The 19,281-nt window shown below is 40.6% G+C and overlaps 1 protein-coding gene across 1 annotated transcript in view; it reads right to left on the reverse strand.

The window, feature by feature from the left end:
• The window catches only part of plxna3 (plexin A3), a 136,581-nt gene that overhangs the window by 48,456 nt on the left and 68,844 nt on the right, over positions 1-19,281 (reverse strand). Inside the window, exons 7-8 of the mRNA XM_082518609.1 lie at positions 7,607-7,747; positions 1,075-1,175 (exon numbers count right to left, since the gene is read on the reverse strand). Coding sequence (XP_082374735.1) covers positions 1,075-1,175; positions 7,607-7,747 — 242 coding nt within the window. The remainder of the gene's footprint in view (positions 1-1,074; positions 1,176-7,606; positions 7,748-19,281) is intronic.

Here is a 19,281-nt window from a genome sequence, read left to right on the forward strand (position 1 = left end):
AGCTGTTTGTGTTGGTCACCTGTCTGTCAGTTATCCAGGTGAATGAGTGGAAAAAACATAAACTCTACACAAAGTCCTAAACTGTATTTTGTACCAGGCTCTAAATGTGCTTGTTAATGCTGTTGCAGCGGGACTAAACGCAGATTGACTCACTTTTGGAGACAGCCTCATGCAGCCACTTCAAGTTTTCGACACTTTGGCATTAGCTTAATTTCTCAGTTGGCCCTTGGGTCATACATGTCGAAAACACATCTACATGGATGCCAGGAAGCAATGTTTCATAGCATAACATTAAACTGAGCATCACATTCCTCTGCTGTCTTCACTTTTCACAACAATGAACATCTCATAGATTGCCAACTTTAGTTGGCAAACGTTGGGAGGAAAAAAATTAAAACAGAAAGATCTCCAACATCTGCTGCAACCAGATGCTGGGGTGGGTGTAAAAGAGGAAAGCAGGAGACGGAGCACACACCTGGCTGTGCACAGAATCTCAAAGAAACTGTGATTCATGAGACCGGACAATCGGCTGTAGCCGCTTTAGGCCGTAGGCACGGGGTCATGACGGCTACTCAAGAGACCGTTCTGCAGGTATGCAACTCCAGATGCAGCAAGCTGTGAAGCATTGTATGTTCCGACACCTTTCATCAGACCAAGCACTAAACGGTTCACATTACAGTAACGTAATGAGCTTTCAGCCACCGTGACCTTGTCAATGGTTCACTGGTTCTCTTTCTTTGGACCTCTTTTGTAGGTACTAACTACTGCACCCCACGGACTGCGTTAAAGGCCTGCCATCTAAGCATCACAATTTAACCCTCGGCAAAGTAGCTCTGATCCTCACACAGCCATTTTTTCTGCATCCAACACACCAATTTCAAGAACTGATTGTTCACTTCCTGCATTATTTAAGTCTCACCCCTTCATAGGTGCTTGGAAGGAGACAATCAATGCTATTTACTTCTCTCAGTGCTTTTACCAGTGCACAGACTGTTACTGGGTGCATTTTAAAATGAGAGACGAAGCTGTTATTTTGTTTTAGCAGAAGAAGAGCAGGAGCAGTTCGTTCCTTACTTGTTGAAGAGGACACACCATCCACAGTGAGGGTCTCCTGATCCCAGACAGTCTGAGCAGCTGCTGTACTGCTCACAGCTCTCCACCGGCAGTCTGCTCACCTGAAACAAACATTCACACCAGACATGTGACCAAGTCCACCAGCAGTCGTGTTTAAAGCAGAAACATGGGCAGGTACCTGAGAATGAAAACTGGGTTGGTATTTGATATGAATTTGCTAAACTGTTCGATTAAGGCAGGTTTGCACTCAAGTATTTTTGATTTCAGCGTCAGAAAATGTTTCTGAACCTTCTGCTGACTGTTTGTTACTGACGTCAATGTGTAAAAACCGATTTGATATTGATTTAGGTGATTGTATGACTGCAACATGAGACATTACTGAAACTGTTCCTACATCACACATTTGTGTGTGTGAGTGTGTGAGTGAGTGTGACGGGTATTATCTCATTGTGGTTTAGTGGGTTTCTGCTAATATTAACAGCCAGAGAAAGCAGCACACTCTCTTGACTTTGTGAACTCTCTGTGTGTGAGCGTGTATTTATATCTTTGTGGGGACCAAAAATTGGACTTTACTGTACTTTACTGGACATTTTGAGGCAAGCCAAGTGTGGACTCATTGTTGGCAAATGTGGGACATTATTATGAATCTGGGGAAAAATTTGTGGCAGTTTTTTGAGAGAAGGAAGCTTTTTGAAAAATGGGCATACATGGATGTAAATTTATTATATCTGAAGACTATAAGGACATTTTTGCAGAATGGGGACACTACTACAAAAAGTGTGAACAATTCAAAAAGTGAAGAGACTTTCTTTTAAAGTGGGGACCTTTTTCAAGTTCTTATCTTAAATGTGTAACGAGGGACAATTACGTCATCACGCTGTTCTTAGAAGTTGCTTCCTTGTCTTTAGATTAGATTTCTGTTAAGTGGGGACGTTTTCTGAAGGTGGGGTTTTTTTTGTTCATGTGTTTTTGAGGCTTGAATGTTCAACAATTTTATTTCCTGTGTGATTTGGTCTCAAACTGTATATCAGGTTTTTAGGCAGCTGAAAAAAAATTGGCTAAATTTTCTTTTTCCTAGAAAAACTTTTTTTCCCCAAAAAAACATTTGGTTAGATCACCAGTGATGCCTTGAATCACTTAATGCCTCTGAAAGCACATGAAACACAAGTGAACATAACTGAGCTGCTCGCCATCTCAGTTTAAGATGGAAAACAATGGATGTTTGAGAAAGTGAAGACAGAGACGGTCAGTTCGGGTCCTCACAAAGACGTAAATACAAGCATGTGTGTGTCGTATCTTTTACCCAGAAGCCATTGCAGCAGGGAGACAGTAAACACAGTGATAACTCTGTTGGTCTCATTCAGACGTTCACACATGAATACATTCATTGTCTCGCACAGACGGTCCTGTCTCCTCTCTGACCCCATTATCAGGTTGCTCTTAAAGAGACGCTGCTGTTTCCGTCGGACTTCATCTAAAAGCTGCTGACGCCGTGGTTTCCATTCTCATACAGCCCCGTGCACATTGTTTATTCACTGATATGTGGAGTTCAAATCATGCTGACGCAAATGAAATCCAACTGATGAGAAGAAACTCCCGGAACACTTATTTTTATCCTTATTTTACGTGTTCACAAGCAGCATATGAACCTGTAATAAACTAGTTATATGCTATAATGCAACGTTGAACTTGGTAAATGGTAAAGTAAACAAGTTGTGGGTCACAAGACATCGGTTTTCCAACAGGTCAGCCAAAGTCAAATCCATTTAAGGTTTCAGTGGTAGAGAGTTCTTTGTTTCCTTTGTCTGTTGAAGGACCCGGCGCTAAACCTCCACTGGAAATCTGCTGATTTAAAAGTTAAGCAAGTCTTCCAGACTGACAGTCGCAAGAATGTCAGATTATTAAATTCAGAACTGTGAACACTTTGTTTGGTATCATCACAGGAATCTGAACAAACAGCACTCAGTGGTCACAAACAGTGACGCTAGAAGTACTGGATATGCTGACCCAGAGTACCTCATGTGTAACTTTCAAGCTCCTGTGGGGTCATTTATTATCACCGCCCCATATTTATATGTATAGTTATAGTAAGTGTCTCACAGTATGAATACATCTACTTTTTAAAAAGAAGAAAAACCAAACAGCAATGGGTCGATTGGTGAGGCAAGAGCAACAGACAAATGTGAGGAGGACATTTATGTCATTCTCATGTTCTACTTCTAACTGTTGTTGTTTCTGTTTTTACTGGGACTTTTTTTGGGCATCTTGTGTGTCTTGCCCAAAGGCACTTGGACCGGAACACCACCCACCTAACTGGTGGAGAACCCCAGTAATGTGTTGCAGTAAACAAAGAAAAACAGCTTTAAGGCAGACACTCAGTGCCTAAAGTGACAATTAAAGCACAGCACAGTTGTCAGAGATGAGTTGGGTTTGAATGAAAATGATAAAAAATGACATTAAGCCCACCACCAGCCTACCTGCTCAGGAGTGGCAGTTGGACTGTGAAAATGCAAACTTCAAACAGAGTAAAAGGTTTTACTTTGAAATGTGTTGATTAAAAACAAGAAGATTTTGTGAGGTTATGGCAAGCCAAGGCATGAGATCATGGATTATCATGAATCATGCAAAGCTACTCTAGGAGACATCAAGAATAAAAATGTGCTGGAAATGAGCAGACTAGGTCCTGTTCAAGTAAACCTCATTTTCATGATATGATCAAAACAGGAAAAAGCTCATGAAAGATACTCATGTCCATGGAAACACAGTCGCTGAGAGTGTGTGTGTGTGTGTGTGTGTTTTCTTATTTTATTTAATCAAAAAGAATAAAGTCAGGAGTTTTGCTGGGAATCTGCTGATTTAACTCTTACAAAGATCTTTAATTCAGAGATGAATTTCTTTCCAAAAAAACATCCTCTGGAAAACTGCATTTCTCCGTATCACTGAACATAAGGTGGGATGTATGCAGGATGGTTGCTGTAAGAATGCTAATAACACCAGCAATTCATCTTCCTCTAGATGTGTTTACTCGTGTTTATGTTTATTTAATTCTCGGCACAGCGGCTAAACTGAATCGTGATTAAAACACGGAGCTGAAAACACTGCAGGATCTCAGTCAACACTTTTTTTTTGCTAATGAAATAAGGATTGAAGTGTTTTTAGGTCATGCGAGTGTCTGTTTGGGAATCCTGTCTGCTGTCTGTGAATGCAGCAGCTGCTGCAGGTGTGGCACTGACAGAAACAATCAGTTTGATCGCAAACTGGTCGAGTCTGTCTGCTCGTATGGCAGCCAGCCTGCAGTTCTGATTGGCTGCTGAAAGCTCATGTAAATGTGTGCGAGTGTTTATGTAACACTGCAGTGAAACAGTGTCAGGCAGAGAACGAGCCGAGGACTGCGCCTGTGTCTCTGAATACTAATCAAATACAACTGCACATCTGACCTGTTTGTACTTCAAGTGTTTACACTTCAGGACACTTGGAATGTATACAGGACCTTAAATTATTCTATTCACATACAAAGTCCAGAATAATCACTCTCCATCATCTCTTAAAGACCCCGTAGTATCAAATTATTCCAGTAGGGCATTTTGCTCTCAGGCTGCGGGCGTACTTGTGGTTCCCAGGATATCTAAAAGTAGAATGGGAGGCAGAGCCTTCGGCCTTCAGGTCTCTCCTCTGTGGAACCAGCTTGGATTCAGCAGTCAGACTGCCTCTCTACTGATTCTAGATCAGTCTTTTAACTTTCTATCTTGATAAAGCATTTAGTTATGATTGGATCAGGTGAGTCTGATCTCATACTCCTATAGGCCGAGGCTGCTGAGGGACCTCACATGATGAACTGAGCATTTCTCCTTTTCCAGACAATCCGCATTTTAAGTCTGACGTCATTAGCTGCTTCCAGGTCCAAACTCCGCTTGAGTAGTTTGGGCCCGGAAGCAGGGTTCATACGTCATCACTTAACAACCAGATAACACAGCAGACTGTAGCCAATCTGGTGTGTTTCAAGCACCAGTATAAATGGAAACAGGACTGTGGTGATGTCACACGTTTTTCTTTTCACTGATTCTTTTTAAAGTTCTGATGATTTGTATGTTGAGGTTCGTTCTTTACTCCTTTATTCTTTCCTGATCCAAAGCGGTCTGCACGTTTTTCCCGTGTGCGCTCTCGCTGACTTCCTCCCACAGACCAAAGACGCACATGTCAGATTGCCCGGAGTCTAAACTCAGTCGTCTGTCTCTCTGTTGAACCATGCAACAAACTGGGGTTGTATCCCGCCACTGACTTATGACCCTGAATCCGGTAAGTGGAAGAGGATGGATGGGCATTTCATGGTCCATGCTTTGGGAATCATGGACTAGATAAATAATCAATTTGTTGTTTGGCTGTTTATCACCAGATTATTCTTTCATCAAAAAACATCATGTCAGAAATCCCTTTTAAGAACCAGCTTATTTAACAGTGATGTTTGTCTTTGATATCTTTATTTATTGAAAACTGCTCATTTACAGTATCGACTGCTCTGTCACAGAAATTATTCATCTTTGCATTTAAAAATGTACTGATTCTGAACATATCAGCAACTTAACAAATGTGTCTCTGTAAAAAACACATTTTTAATGGAAATCAGCTTATTGAATTGTTTCCTATAATCAAAATATATTAAATCAGACCCTGATTGAATTTTTTTAAAATAAATTTTTACTTCACTGATGTAGAACTTCCAGAGTTTTTTTCCAGAGTTTTTTAGATGTACGTCTTTAAATGCCTTGACTGAAGTGATTATTTCATATTGTATTAGGTATTGTGTGAAAAACGTCTCTTTGACTCCAGAGCTACATCATTTAATATTTGTCTGTGTTCATCATGATGGAGAGGAGCTCAGGTCCTGCAGGAGCTTGGACGTTCTGACAGTCGTTTACTGACATCACAGCTCGAAAATGGACAAAGATGAACATTTGTGTGTGTGTGTGTGTGTGTGTGTGTGTGTGTGTCTCCCCTCAGCTGCACAGGAACTAACAGTTGTTGAACTCGTCTCTGCTTCCTCTCAGTGGTACAATGAGAGTTTTAACATGGGACACACACACACACACCCTCAGAAACACAGTGTGTGTGGTGGCGCCAGCTGAGCGATATTCATATTCTCAGCTTCCTGTCTGCAGATGTTAAAACAACACAATTCATATTTCTCTTTCTGGCAACCCCACAAACACACACACACACAGACACACACACACGTAACCTCCCCTGTAAATGACTGCAGCTCCTCTGATAAACTGACCTGCTGTGTATTTTTTGGGCTCATTTTCTTATCAAAAAGACAGAAATGTGCAGAATCTTTCCTTTTTTACATCAGCTGCTGGAAGCCCTAATGCGGAACTTCCATTGGGAATGTGCTGATATAATGCTCATAAGGCTTTCTTCTCTGCAGGACTTTGTTCTCTGCAACTTTTGAAAAACCTACGCTAGAAGTTGCATTACAAGAAATTTAAGCCAAATAGTCCGTTGGAAATCTGCCCACTTAATCCTCATGAGTTCTGTGCAGAACTTTCCCTGCTTTTCATTAGCTGCTGGAAAGCTTCCATTAGGAATCTGCTGATTTTACACTCAGAAGCTTTCTTCTATATAGAACATGTTTTCCCCCCCAATTAATGACTGGAACCCTTATTGACGAACTAAAAACCAACTCATGGGTCTTTATTGTGTACAGACCTTTTCTTTCTTTTCATTGGCTACTGAAAACCTCGATGCAGAACTTCCATTGAAAATCTGATGATTGAACATGAAACAAAACGGCTTCTTCTGTAGAGCATTTTATTTTTTATATTTATCAGAACTTCCTCTGGAAATCTGCTGATTTAGTTCCAATTACACAGATTTGCTTTTCCTCATCTCATCTATATCAAGCTTTTCTTTGTTTTCATGACTGATTAGAAGACAACTAAATGATTAAAAGTCTTAATGCAGTTGGAAATGTTCTGATCTAGCTTGTTATTTTCATTTTCTTTAGGTTATTCAGTAATTCTATTATACAAGGATACATTTCTCTGGGTGAGTAAAAGTTCACTAAAATCATTTACTGGAAATCTTCACAGTTCTGTCCAGCAGAACTTCCATTACAGATCTGTTAATTTAACCCTCAGACGTCGTTCTTCTGTGCAGGATTTTATTTTTCTGAATCAGGGAGAATCTAAGTCAGGACTTTTTGATTTCCTTATCTGTTAAAATGCAGGTCAGTTATAAATCTGCTGATCAAATTCTTTCGAGCACAAATATTCTTAGATTAACCCATAAAAATGTGATGCAGGGCGAAAACATTAATCATGTCAGAGCGTCACAACGAAATCTCTGTATAAACATTTAATATGAAATGTTCACGGTGACCCAAACAAGCCGATCTGGTGCGTCACCATCACGCCAGCTTTGTGTTTTTTGGGCTGTAAAATTCAAAGAAGAAATAAAAGGGACAAACGAACGGAGAAGAGTCTCGTGACCGTTTCTCTGACTGATCGTGTAAGGGCTCAGCAGGTGTATTTACCTGTCTGTCACTGAGCAGGTAGATGTACTGATGGTCAGGACTGAACACCATGTCTCTCAGGATCGGCTTGCCCTCCACCACAGTCACTGTCTCATACAGCAAAGCGTTCTCGGCCGGCGGCGGGATCCCATCCACGCGGATCTGAAACGAACACAAAAGGAATGACGATCATTAAAAAAACCTACCTGTAAAAACAATAAGAAACGCTAACAAACTGGAAAATCACTCAGAAACAGAAACTTTTATTTTCAATTTTCAAAGAAAATTATGTCAAAACCTCCGTTGGAATCTCCTCCAATAACACAGAGATTTTTATTATGCAGAAAATTTATTTTTCTTTATCTAGTGAAAAACCAGAGCCTCCATTTGAAATACGCTAATTTAACTTTTAATTAGGTCTTCCATACAAAGATGATTTTCTTCATTTAAAAAAGTCAGACTCGCTTTGAAAATCCGCCAGTTTAACACCCACAAGTCTTTCTATTGAAAATCCAACAATGAATCTAATGATTTACCTTCTTTGCTATTTTGTAGCAGAGATACAGTTTTTTAACAAGAACAATGAAGTCAGAACTTCCACTGAAAATCTGAGTTAACTCTTAATTACAGAATTAAAGTGGAGATGCTTTTAAATCCAAAACAACATCAATTACAAACCAAATTTAATCATTTTTTCCTTTAAAGAAATATTATTTCTATAATTTATTGGAAAATCTATAATCTAAAGCTAAACTTCAACTAGAAATTTGCAGTTTCATCAGTTCCAAATATTTTCCATATACCGAACGCGTGAAATAAAAATCTGTCTTTTTATTTTTTTATATTTTTCCTTTTGTTTAGAACTTCAACTGGAAATTCACAGATTCAAATGCAACAAGAATTTTTTCATTGGGCTTCATGCTCTGGTGACTTTGAATATCCACAGAAATCTGCCCGGCAACTGTGAGGGTGGCTCACACTTAATGCAAAGTGTTGAACTGTTTCATAGCACCATGTAAAAAAAAAGCTGCCATTTCACAGATATAAAAGCGAATAATGGGATTAGATTTCACTGAATAGAGATGATGATGATGATGATGATGAAGATGAAGATGATGGTGATGATGATGGTGAGCATGTAAAGTTAAATACAGCAGAGGGCTGATGAGGAGACAAACACACTGCTCGAAAATGTGGAGCGACTAAAATAAGATTCCCCAAATCTCCCCAAACCTTCCCGCCTCCCTCCCTCTGTCTGACCCAGAAAAACACCACAGAGGAAGAGGAGGAAGAGGGGGGTAAAAGTGGGAGAGGGGGAGGAAACGGGGATAAAAAAAAGGAGAAAATGAGAAGGGGGAAAAAATTATATGAGAGAAAAAGAGAAGGAAAGAAAATGGAAAATTACAAAAGCGACAATTAAAATCACAGAACAGACGAGAAATAAGATCTGAGGGGAGTTCAAGGTAAGGAAAGGAAGTGAGGAGAAAGAAAGGGAAATAAAACAGGAACGAACGAAGGAAGGGAACAAGTGAAGAAAAACACAAAAATATAGAGAAAAGAAAAGGAATGAAAACAGGAGGGAAGTAAGTGGAAAGATTCAAGGAAATGAATGAGGAGGCAGGGACAAACGTTAAATAAAGAGTAAACCACACAAAAAAGGAAGACATAAGGATTTAAGGGTGCAAAGGTAGGGAATAAAGAAGGAAAGAAGAAAGATAGCAACAAAAACGATGAAGAAACCAGAGCGTGTGATGAAGGACAAATGTGTGTGTGCTTCTCTTAGTGTGTTAATTAGCTGTCTGCTCGTTAAGAGGCCGAGCTTAATTAGAGCTGACGAGCTGCACACACACACACAGGCAGCAGGTCTGACTCACAACCAAATACACACTTGCACAATCCTGTTTTACAGAAACACACCGATTTTCTCTCTCTCACACACACACACACACACACACACACACACACACTCATAGCAGAGTGAGGGAGGAGACGTTAAAGTAGGACACTGCAGCAGACAGAGACCTAACACAAATTTCTCTCTCACGCACGCACGCACACGCACACACACACACACACACACACGCACACACACACACACACACACACACGTGCTGTAAAATAGAATTTAAAGGTGTAATCTATAGAAAAATGAATTGACACATTCCACACAAACACCGACCTGTTTCAGAAAAATCTTTGAATTTCATTTTCTCAGGTGAGTTTTTACCAGAAAACAAGAAACTAACAAAAAACAGCAAATTCCAAAATGGGACTTTTGTGGCTGTGCTCGCCGTAGGAATCAGAGGTGGTGGTGGAGCTGGTCTCTGGGGATGTGGCCACCAGTTTGGTTTCCACCAGTTTCCAGTCTCGTGCCAAGAAAGGCGAACATGATCCTGAATCTTTCAGCCTTTTCCACAAAACACATCAAAAGTCAAATTTTTGCCTTATTTTCCGAAACAGCCTTTTTCTTAGCTGGAGCAAACATGACATCGACCAATGAAAAACGTCAACGAGCAGCAATCGTAAATCTGAGAGACTGAAAATTAAGATGAGTAAGAAAAGAAGTAAACAGGAGAAGATGAAAGAGAAACAGAGAAAGAGGAGAAGAAGACGTGACGGGGGAGTGACAGAGCGACAGAGGAAGTGACCTTTGACTCGTGACTCCCGGCTGGATTCAAACCGTCAACACCTGCTTTGTTCTGAGCACAGCCCGAGGTCGCGATCTCACCCACACAGCCTCGCTCTGACCTTTGACCTCTCGCCCAGAGACACAATCCGTCTGTCGTATTGTGTTGCCCCGGGGTGTGCTTCGGCGATGAGCATTACTCACGTTGTGGGGACTCGACAGAAAAAGTGCCATTAAGATAAATCGTTAACTTTCACTGTGAAGTTTGTGGATTGAGCAAGTCTCGGGAAACGAATGTGTGTGTTTGTGTGTGTGTGTGTGTGTGCGCGCTGACAGACGCACTCCTTCCGAGTTTCATTAACCGACAGGATCATGTGACGAGAACAAACTCGAATGTCCAGCTGAGCTCTGAATCACATATCCAATTAGATTCGGCTTTAACGCCCAGCAGCAGCTGTTTCCACCTGATTTCAGATGCAAGTCACAACTTCCATTAGAAAAGATACTAATTTAACCGTCGCCGAGTCGATCTTCAGTGCAAAATGTATACGATTCAAAACTCTGAATCAGGAAACCGTGATATAACAAGCTCTTGGTTTGTTTCATCCTTGAACGTCTTTTGGAAAACTGCTGATTTAAAACTTCAGCTGTAAATCTCTGTATCAAGTGTAATTTCTTTATTAAAATCCATCAGTCCAAGTCAGAACTGTCGTCGAGTGCTTTTATTCCTGTGGAACGCGCACACTGTTTAGTAACATAATCACTATCAGGACTCCCACTGGAAATTTGCTCGTGTCATTTTTTTTCCAGGACGAGCCGTTTTCTCTTTTTTTTTTAAACGTTCCCAAAGTCAGAACTTCTAACAGGCAGATGCAGATTTCACCATCATCAAAGCTTTCTGCTGCGCAAAGCTTATCCAGTTCAAAACTTCTATTAAACATTGCTTATGTAACGCTCATCAACTCTTTTTTTTAATGATCCAAACTGTTGTTTTTGTGGGAATTTAGGTCAGAAAACTGCAGATTTCAAACTCCAGCTGTGAATCTTTGCAATGAAAACTTTCGTATTAACCTCCTAAGACCTGAACTCTTTCATGTGACGCATTTTTATTTTCTCTTTGCTATTTGGGCTGATTGGGTCCTGATGAATGTAAAAACAAAGAATTAACTGATTTTTTACCTGATTTTTGTTTCTGAGAAAAATGAGAGCCACATATGAGGACGTGTTGTAAATTTCGGAGTATAACATCCTCGTAAGTGGATATCAGGCCCTTGTAGAGCAAAATGTTGTATTTTGGTCTAGACAACCCAAAATGTGATGATGTCCACATATGTGGACGCCAGGTCCTAGGAGGTTAAAGCTCAATCCAACTCACGTTTGTCTTCAAGCCCTTTTGACTCGATGAATGTCTAAACTTTCCACTCTAGTCAGAACTTAAACTGCCATCAAGGCTTTCTTCAGCACAAAGCTTCTCCAATTCAAAACTCGCTGATTTAAAGCAATCGAACAGAAAGATGTCTGATTTTTTCCCCCCAGAACGTAAATCAGAACTTCCATTAGAAATGTAGTAATTAATCCATCAGGTGCTATCAAATGGAGAACTCTCGAGGGAAACTGGCAGAACTAACAGACACTACAGTGTTCGACTGTCTTTGTGTTTCACTCTTTCATAAAAAACAACATCAGGCAGAAACGGGAAAATTGACTTTTAGGGATTTCTTTCTGTTTCTCTAAAGGACCGTTAAATGTTGCATTTCCTTAAATGTTTAATTTAAGGAAATGCAAACAGGACTGTCCTCTAAACAACTCACAGTCAGAATTTCCACGAGAAATCATTTTCTTCCGTCTTTCTTCTCTGCTTTTCTTTCCCTCCAAAGGATCTAATTCACAACTCCCACTGGAAACTTTCTTATTTAACAGACGCTGATCACCATTTAATCACTGCAGTGTGATTGGGTTCTGTTTGTCTTTGTGGCTGAAACGCAGTTCGAGCCATCCTGATTTTTGGAAACTACGACACTGAAACTCCAGCCTGTACGGAAAAGAAGGAAAAACATCCAAGTCAGAACTGCCACAGAAAACCTGCTGATTTCACATCCTTCTGCAAGCCTGTCTGCAGCCAGTGAATTATTAACCAACACAATCCGAGTCAGGACGTCCATTTCTCACTCTGCATTTTGTTTCTTCCATTGGAAAATATGCTGATTAAACTCTCGTGTGCTCTTCCTCCTGGTGTCTCTGATGCCGCTCGCTGCCGTTTCAGTTTGTTAAACGCACACAATTTTTCATTTTCACTGTTTATTCTGCTTAGTTGGTCAGCGAATGGTGGAAACCAGATACCAAACACACACACACACACACACACACACACACACACACACACACACACACACACACACACACACACACACACACACACACACACACACGGCCTGCAGCCAGCTGCCTGAAATTCCGTTGTAATGCAATACCTCCGTGTGTGTGTATCAGTGTGTGTGTGTGAAATAAGTATTAAACGTGTGGTCCAGCCCGATGGTGAGGCAGGGAGACAGAGTAAAGCTGCCGGTTCATCTGCGATAAACCGACTCTATTACTGATAATACCGACTCTGAGCGTGTGCATTTACAGCTGCACACACAAACACACAGGACCACATAAAGCTTTTATAAATTCATGACAGAACTTCATTTTAAAATCATACGATTAATTTTTTTCCCCTGTTTATTTAGATATTGCAAAAGTTCCTCTTGGAAGTCTGTTGACTTCATGTTAACTCTGTTTCCACAGATCCATTCATTTGCTTTAAAATCATCATTTAAAAACAATTATTGTTACTGCATCCAATACGCTGTGTGTGTGTACAGTGTGTATTTATGTTTCTGGAGGTTTATAGTTCAACTCTATTGCTATATGTGACATAGAGCTTCCAGTGAAAGCTGACAGTATGATGGCAGCTTTATTCCTATGTGCACATTTTTCTTTAGTTCATTTTTAAAACAGTGTTATCAGCAGCAGATCCAATTTTGACTGCATCCTCCCACCAACATCATGGCTCTAATTTAAAGGCTGATAGCATTGACTATACGTCAGAATCAGTTTCCATCCAGCGGTCCCCAACAATACATTCAAGGACCGGCCTTTAAGGTTTTGCGGATAAATACAACAAAATAAAACCAGTTCCTAGGATGGCCACTTGAGGCTGCCTCCAAAAGTGAGTCAGTCCCAATAGGTTCCCATGTTAAAATGTCGAACTTTTGTGTTTGTTGTTTTGTGTCCTTTGGATTATTTATCTTTCACGAGTCACATGAGTCGGGGCGTGGCAGCTGGTATCCTGGTATCATTAAACTGTAACTTTTTAACCGTGTTTGTGGCTCCGGAGACACGTTTTCATGTATTATCTAACTAAGATTATGATCTGCTTTATGAAGCAGGCCATCCAAGAAGCTCCGCTTTTAGTGAGTGAAATTCTAGTATTTTATGAGTGTGTAACTCAGCATAATTAGTCAGGATGTGTGTGTGTGGGTTTCAGCCATGCTGTTTATAGATGCAGCTTGTTTTTGCACAAGGCAGCAGAGTGACATCGTGGTGGCTACGTTCATCTTTTTATATCATCTCGGTCATTACGGCAACATTTCTAGAGTTTAATGACCACAATGGGAATTGTGTGTCTCTCTGTGTGTAACTAAGCACATAAGTAGTAAAAAATAACTGTCAACTATTTTTTAAACTCTCAGAAACAGTTTAGATCGCACTGAGAGTCAGTAAAAGTTTGTGCTGTTTATGGATTTAAAGCTTTAAACATGGAGCCACATCGACTGGCAGTCCTGAGGGCTCCTGTAGAAACATTTAGATGTGTTATTCCTGTGATTGTGTGTCTGCAGCTCAGTCTGATGCTGTTTCTGAGTCAGATGAGAGAGGTTGTTGTGGTGTTGTATTGTTTGTGTTAGTGCAGCTTTAACCCTGACGTTGTTTCTTTCTTATTATTTTTTTTTAAAATTGTCGATCATTTGATCATCCTTTGACCCAGTTTTACACAAACTTGTGTGAGACTTTCATTGAAATTTTTTGATGTAAGATTTAAAATCATGCAAAAAACCACTAAATTAACTCGTGTTGATAATATGAAATCTCACTGGAGTCGTGATGAATAAAGTATTTATCTGTCTTGTATTAAAAAGAAAAAGAAAACAGTTAAACCTGCACAGACTAGCGTTGAGTTTTCCTCTTCACAGACACTCGTGGCATTTCTTTCGCTTCATTAAAAACACAAACATTTTTCCTTCTCTTGATGTGTCACCTTTCTGGCATGTGTGTTTTATTTTGGTAGAGACCTTGAATTCAGCGTCTTTCTAAAGGCAGCCTCGTTCTGTCAGACTCATTAGTGTCTGTTAACAGACTCATTCAGCTCTCATTCAATCTGTCTGCCTCTCTCTTTCATTCACAAACACATTATAGCACCCTGAAACTCAACACCTGCACTACTTTCCCTACAGCACGCACACACAGACACACAAAAACATGCAGCAGGTCTGTTAGCATGCTACGCTCAAGTTTCATTCAGCTGCTGCTGCTTCTCCGCTGCAGACTCTCCTTTCAGCCTGTGTTCTCACTAATGTGGACAAATTTGAAAATCATGTTTTGCTCAAGCTCTGCTTTGAAACTGAAGCACCCGATAACAGAGCGCTTCAGCGTTGAGTTTGCTCGCTTAGACCGGACTGCTGCATCGGAAACAGTTTCTGCCGTTCGGTCCGTCACACAAAGTGTGTGTGTCTGGGATTCTCCGCAACGTTGGAAAATTAGACATCATTTTCTATATTATTGGTACAAATTCTGCAAATTAAATTCCTCTTAGAAATAGTCTGAGTTTAGGTTCTAGTTTAACGTCTGTGGCTTGATTCAGGCTAGGTTTACTTTGTGAAGTAAAAGACATCCAAGACCGATCTCCTGATTTACCTCAGACTGATTTGCATGTAGGGCAGCACAGTGGTTAGTACTGTTGCTCCACAGCAAAAGGGTCCTGAGTTCAAATCCACCATCTGTGTGAAGTTTGCATGTACTCCCGGTGTTTACACGGGTTCTCTACGGGTACTCCTGCATGCACTTAGTGGGGTTAGGTTAATTAGTAACTCTAAACTGCCCATGGGTGTGAATGGCTGTCTGCTTCTATGTTAACCCTGCTACAGTCTGGCGTCCTGTCCAGGGTGTACCCCGTCTCCACAGACAGCTGGGATAGGCTCCAGCCCCCCGCAGCCCTGAAGAGGATGGATGATCTGCATGTGGAGCTGCTTTTTTAATTCTTCTAATTTCTTTTAAAAATCAGCTAATTTAAGCCCTTCTAATCATTTGACCTCATCTATAGTATGAATACTCTGTTCAGTGATTTTCCTAAAAACTAATCTGGGAATAATATGACATCCTCAACAGGAACATAAATTATACATATTACATTTGAAAAATCTTGTAATATAACACTCAGAAAGGCCTTTCTGTTCTATGGAGGCTATTTACTAAACCAGTCAGAACTTCTATTGGAAATCTGTTGATTTAAGCCTGACTGGAGTTACTGCCCGTTACAGCGTGGAAAGACACCAGCACTAAAATGAGAAAAAATGGTGGCATCTTTTATTATTCCGTCAGAAAACAATTAAGCTGCTCATTAGCACCTCCAACAAGATAGCAGAGCGTTAGGACCATCAAAGTGTCTCTTTAGACCGAGTGGGGCCGATCACGCCTTCCAGCCGGTGTACGAATGACCACGAAAAGTATTGAAACTCAATTTCAGATGGAAAATAATCATGTTGTCGCCTCATTCTTCTGACCTGAGATCAGACAAGAGGAGGAGACAGCGTGAGTGTGTGAAGGAGGGCCATCGTATCCATTTAGCTCCTTCAGACGGACACTAAACATTGTTCAGTCAGCCATCGCGCCCTGAGGGAGGAAGAGGAGGAGGAAGAGCAGCGAAGGGTGAAACAGGCAGAGGGGAGGCACTTAAGCTCATTAGTTCCTCCCCCATCCCCCAACACACACACACACACAGCAAATAATAGTAAGACCTCCAACTGATGGTTTTAAGCCCTCAGGCACACACACACACACACACACACACACACACACACACACACACACACACTGGATTATTTTTTTCCGTGAGTCTTAAAATCATATTTCCTCAGTAAGCAACAAAATTAGCTGCAACTAATGCACAGAAAACTTAAATTAGCACATTTCTGATGGAAGTTATTTATAAGATCCTTTGGAAGTTCAGTGGATTTTTAAGTTTCCATCAGTTTTACATGCACCACATGCTAGTCCAAAGCCCAAACTCTGTTTATCTGTTCACAGCAGATCCTATTGTTATGCTTTGTAACAGTTTGGTATCACCACTGCATGACGAGCTTTCCTCACTGAGCTCTCAAAGCTACACCACATATGAGAAGGTGACTGGAAGGTGGTTCCCAACTGCAAACCCGGATCAACGAAGCAACGGAAAGGTGTGGGTTGACAAAAGCCAGAAGGAAAAGAGCTGAAAGGCCGAACCAAAGACGAGAAGATTTCAGATCCAAGTAATGACGAGTGTAGGGTCCAGTCACTCGTGCATCAAAGCGTTAATCAACCTTAGCGGCTGTTAAAAATGTACTTCCAAAGAGAACAAATCCCAGAGTGTCCGGGGGGAACAGTCCTAATAGGTGTAGTAGTTTTTAATTTGCCTGAGATTATACGTGATTAATGGTGCATGCAGAGGGAACGTTAGGTTAACGTTCAAGTACAAAGTTTAAGGTTTGGACTTGGCTCAGTTTGTCATCTTATTAGAAAAAGTCAAGTCAAAGCTTCCACTGCAGGTTAAACTCAGCTCTGTCTGCCTCTCACACAAATCACAGTTTGTATTTCAACCAACATCATCTTTAAACATCATCTGATTTATCGCTCCTATATCTTTACTTTTCTGCAGAGCTTGAAAACAACAACTAGTCACCGACTGTTAGTTTTAATCAACTCATTGTTCAAGAAATGATGGAAACTAGCACAGCAACAAACCCGTGAGGGCCCAAAAGCGCTCTCCCCTTTAAGCCTGCATTATCTTTGCCATGGTAACAATTACACATGCTATAACAGATAATATACCCGCGTATATCCCCTCCCCCACCCGCAAGTCTCCTGGATTGAGTGGAAGAATGAAATAAACAGAGAGAGAGAGGATGAAGTGTGAAGAGTCTTCAGTCTCTTTGGGGAGCTGACAGATTTGCTCATTCTTCCATCATCTCCCTGGCAACCGAATAATAATTAATCCACCTCTGTGCGCGCGTGCATGGTACGACGGCATGTGTGTGCGCACCGTGTTTTTCTGCAGTGTGTGTGATATTTTTTCTGTTGCCTGTGGTGATGCAACGATATCTATCCTTCAATATGTAGGGCAGCTGGTAGCAAGGAGAGAAAGAGATGATGCAAAAGCAAAAAAAAGAAAAGGGGGTGGGAGTGAGAAGCAGCAGCGGGGGGAAGGATCCAAGTCAGAACTGCCACTGGATATCTGGCAATTTAAAGTCCAACTGTTTGTTGTATATGCAGCTCATTTGGTCTGTTACTACCAAGTAACGTTAACTCAGGAAAAGTATATATATGAACATTTGCTTTTGAGATATCTCTACACCTAAAATGAAGTTTGATCATTTCTGACTAAATGTTTATGTAACAGCTGATTGATGACCTAAAGGACTGTAGGCCACTGGAGAGGCAGTGACTGCTTTAAGTCAAACGTACGCTGCACTACATGGAACAAGTGAAAAGTCTCAAAGATGCAAGATGCACTGTCTAAAAACAAGCTCCTATATCTCACTGAAATGTTATAATGTTTTAAGTGTAATTTTTTTTGACTAGAAATAAGACAAATATACTTGGTAAGATTTTGAGTTTCTGCAGTGTGCATTTTCCATTTTATCCTAAAAACCTGCTAAAACGTACTGAATATTTAACAGCAGGTTGGTAAACACACAGGTGCAAAGTGTCCAAATCCAAACCAGAAGTGGCATCGGACATGTGACAACATCTAACCCTGAGAGTACAAAAATCCATACACAATACAAAAACCTCAGAACAAAATCTCTTGATGTAATCACCTCAGACCCCTACAGAGAAAGAATAACTAAAAACAAATCTGCTAATTTACCTCGGTTGTGTGTCCACAACTAAAATGGAACTAAGCTAATCATCTCCATTAAGTCTTTCTTCTGCATGCAACTTACTTTATCTATCATACTGAACAATTCAAGTCAAAGCCTCCAGTTAACATTGATCATCAAGTCATCCAAGTCTGAACGTCTATGTTGAAGTTTTCTTTGTCATCTGAATTTCAGTTAACTTCCCAAAAGGTTGATTCTGTTCATCTGGACGTAGCGGAAAATGTTTCGTCATTCATCCAAGTGACTTCTTCAGTCTCAGCTGACTGCAGGTTTCCCCAAACGTATAAACAGTACATTTGCACAAGTGGGCTTCAGTGGTGCTGGTTTCAGTCATGATGCAAATGTACTGTTTATAAGTTGGAAACCTGCGGTCAGCTGAGACTGAAGAAGTCACTTGGATGAATGACGAAACATTTTCCGCTACGTCCAGATGAACAGAATCAACCTTTTGGGATTGACTTACCTGGATGACTGAGCATGCATCAAGACATTCTGTTAACTTCATCGAGGACAAATCTGAACCGGATTTGGAAATCTTCCAATGTATCAGGTATGTTTTACAGATAAAGACACAGGACAGACGACAGAGCTGCAGAGTGTTTAGAGTTTAGCGAGTTTGCGTCTCTGCGTGACACAGAGCAGATCGCACAGGAATGTAAACGACACATCAAAGAACCTGATGGCATACATCTTTGTGAGGACCGCTATTAACATCAGACATTCTCTGGTCCCCGACCTGGAGTCCAAGTCAAACCCTTAAAACAAACATAAATACTAAATATGCTCCAAAAATTTAAAAAAAGCCTCCCCAAAGCCAAAAGTAGTCAGTTTGTAGATATGAAAATAAAAACTCTTCGGTTTTTAGCTTGTTTTTACTTTATGCTGGGAAAAAAAAA

Source organism: Aulonocara stuartgranti, assembly GCF_965226115.1.
Source record: "Aulonocara stuartgranti genome assembly, chromosome: 20".
Taxonomy (NCBI): domain Eukaryota; kingdom Metazoa; phylum Chordata; class Actinopteri; order Cichliformes; family Cichlidae; genus Aulonocara; species Aulonocara stuartgranti.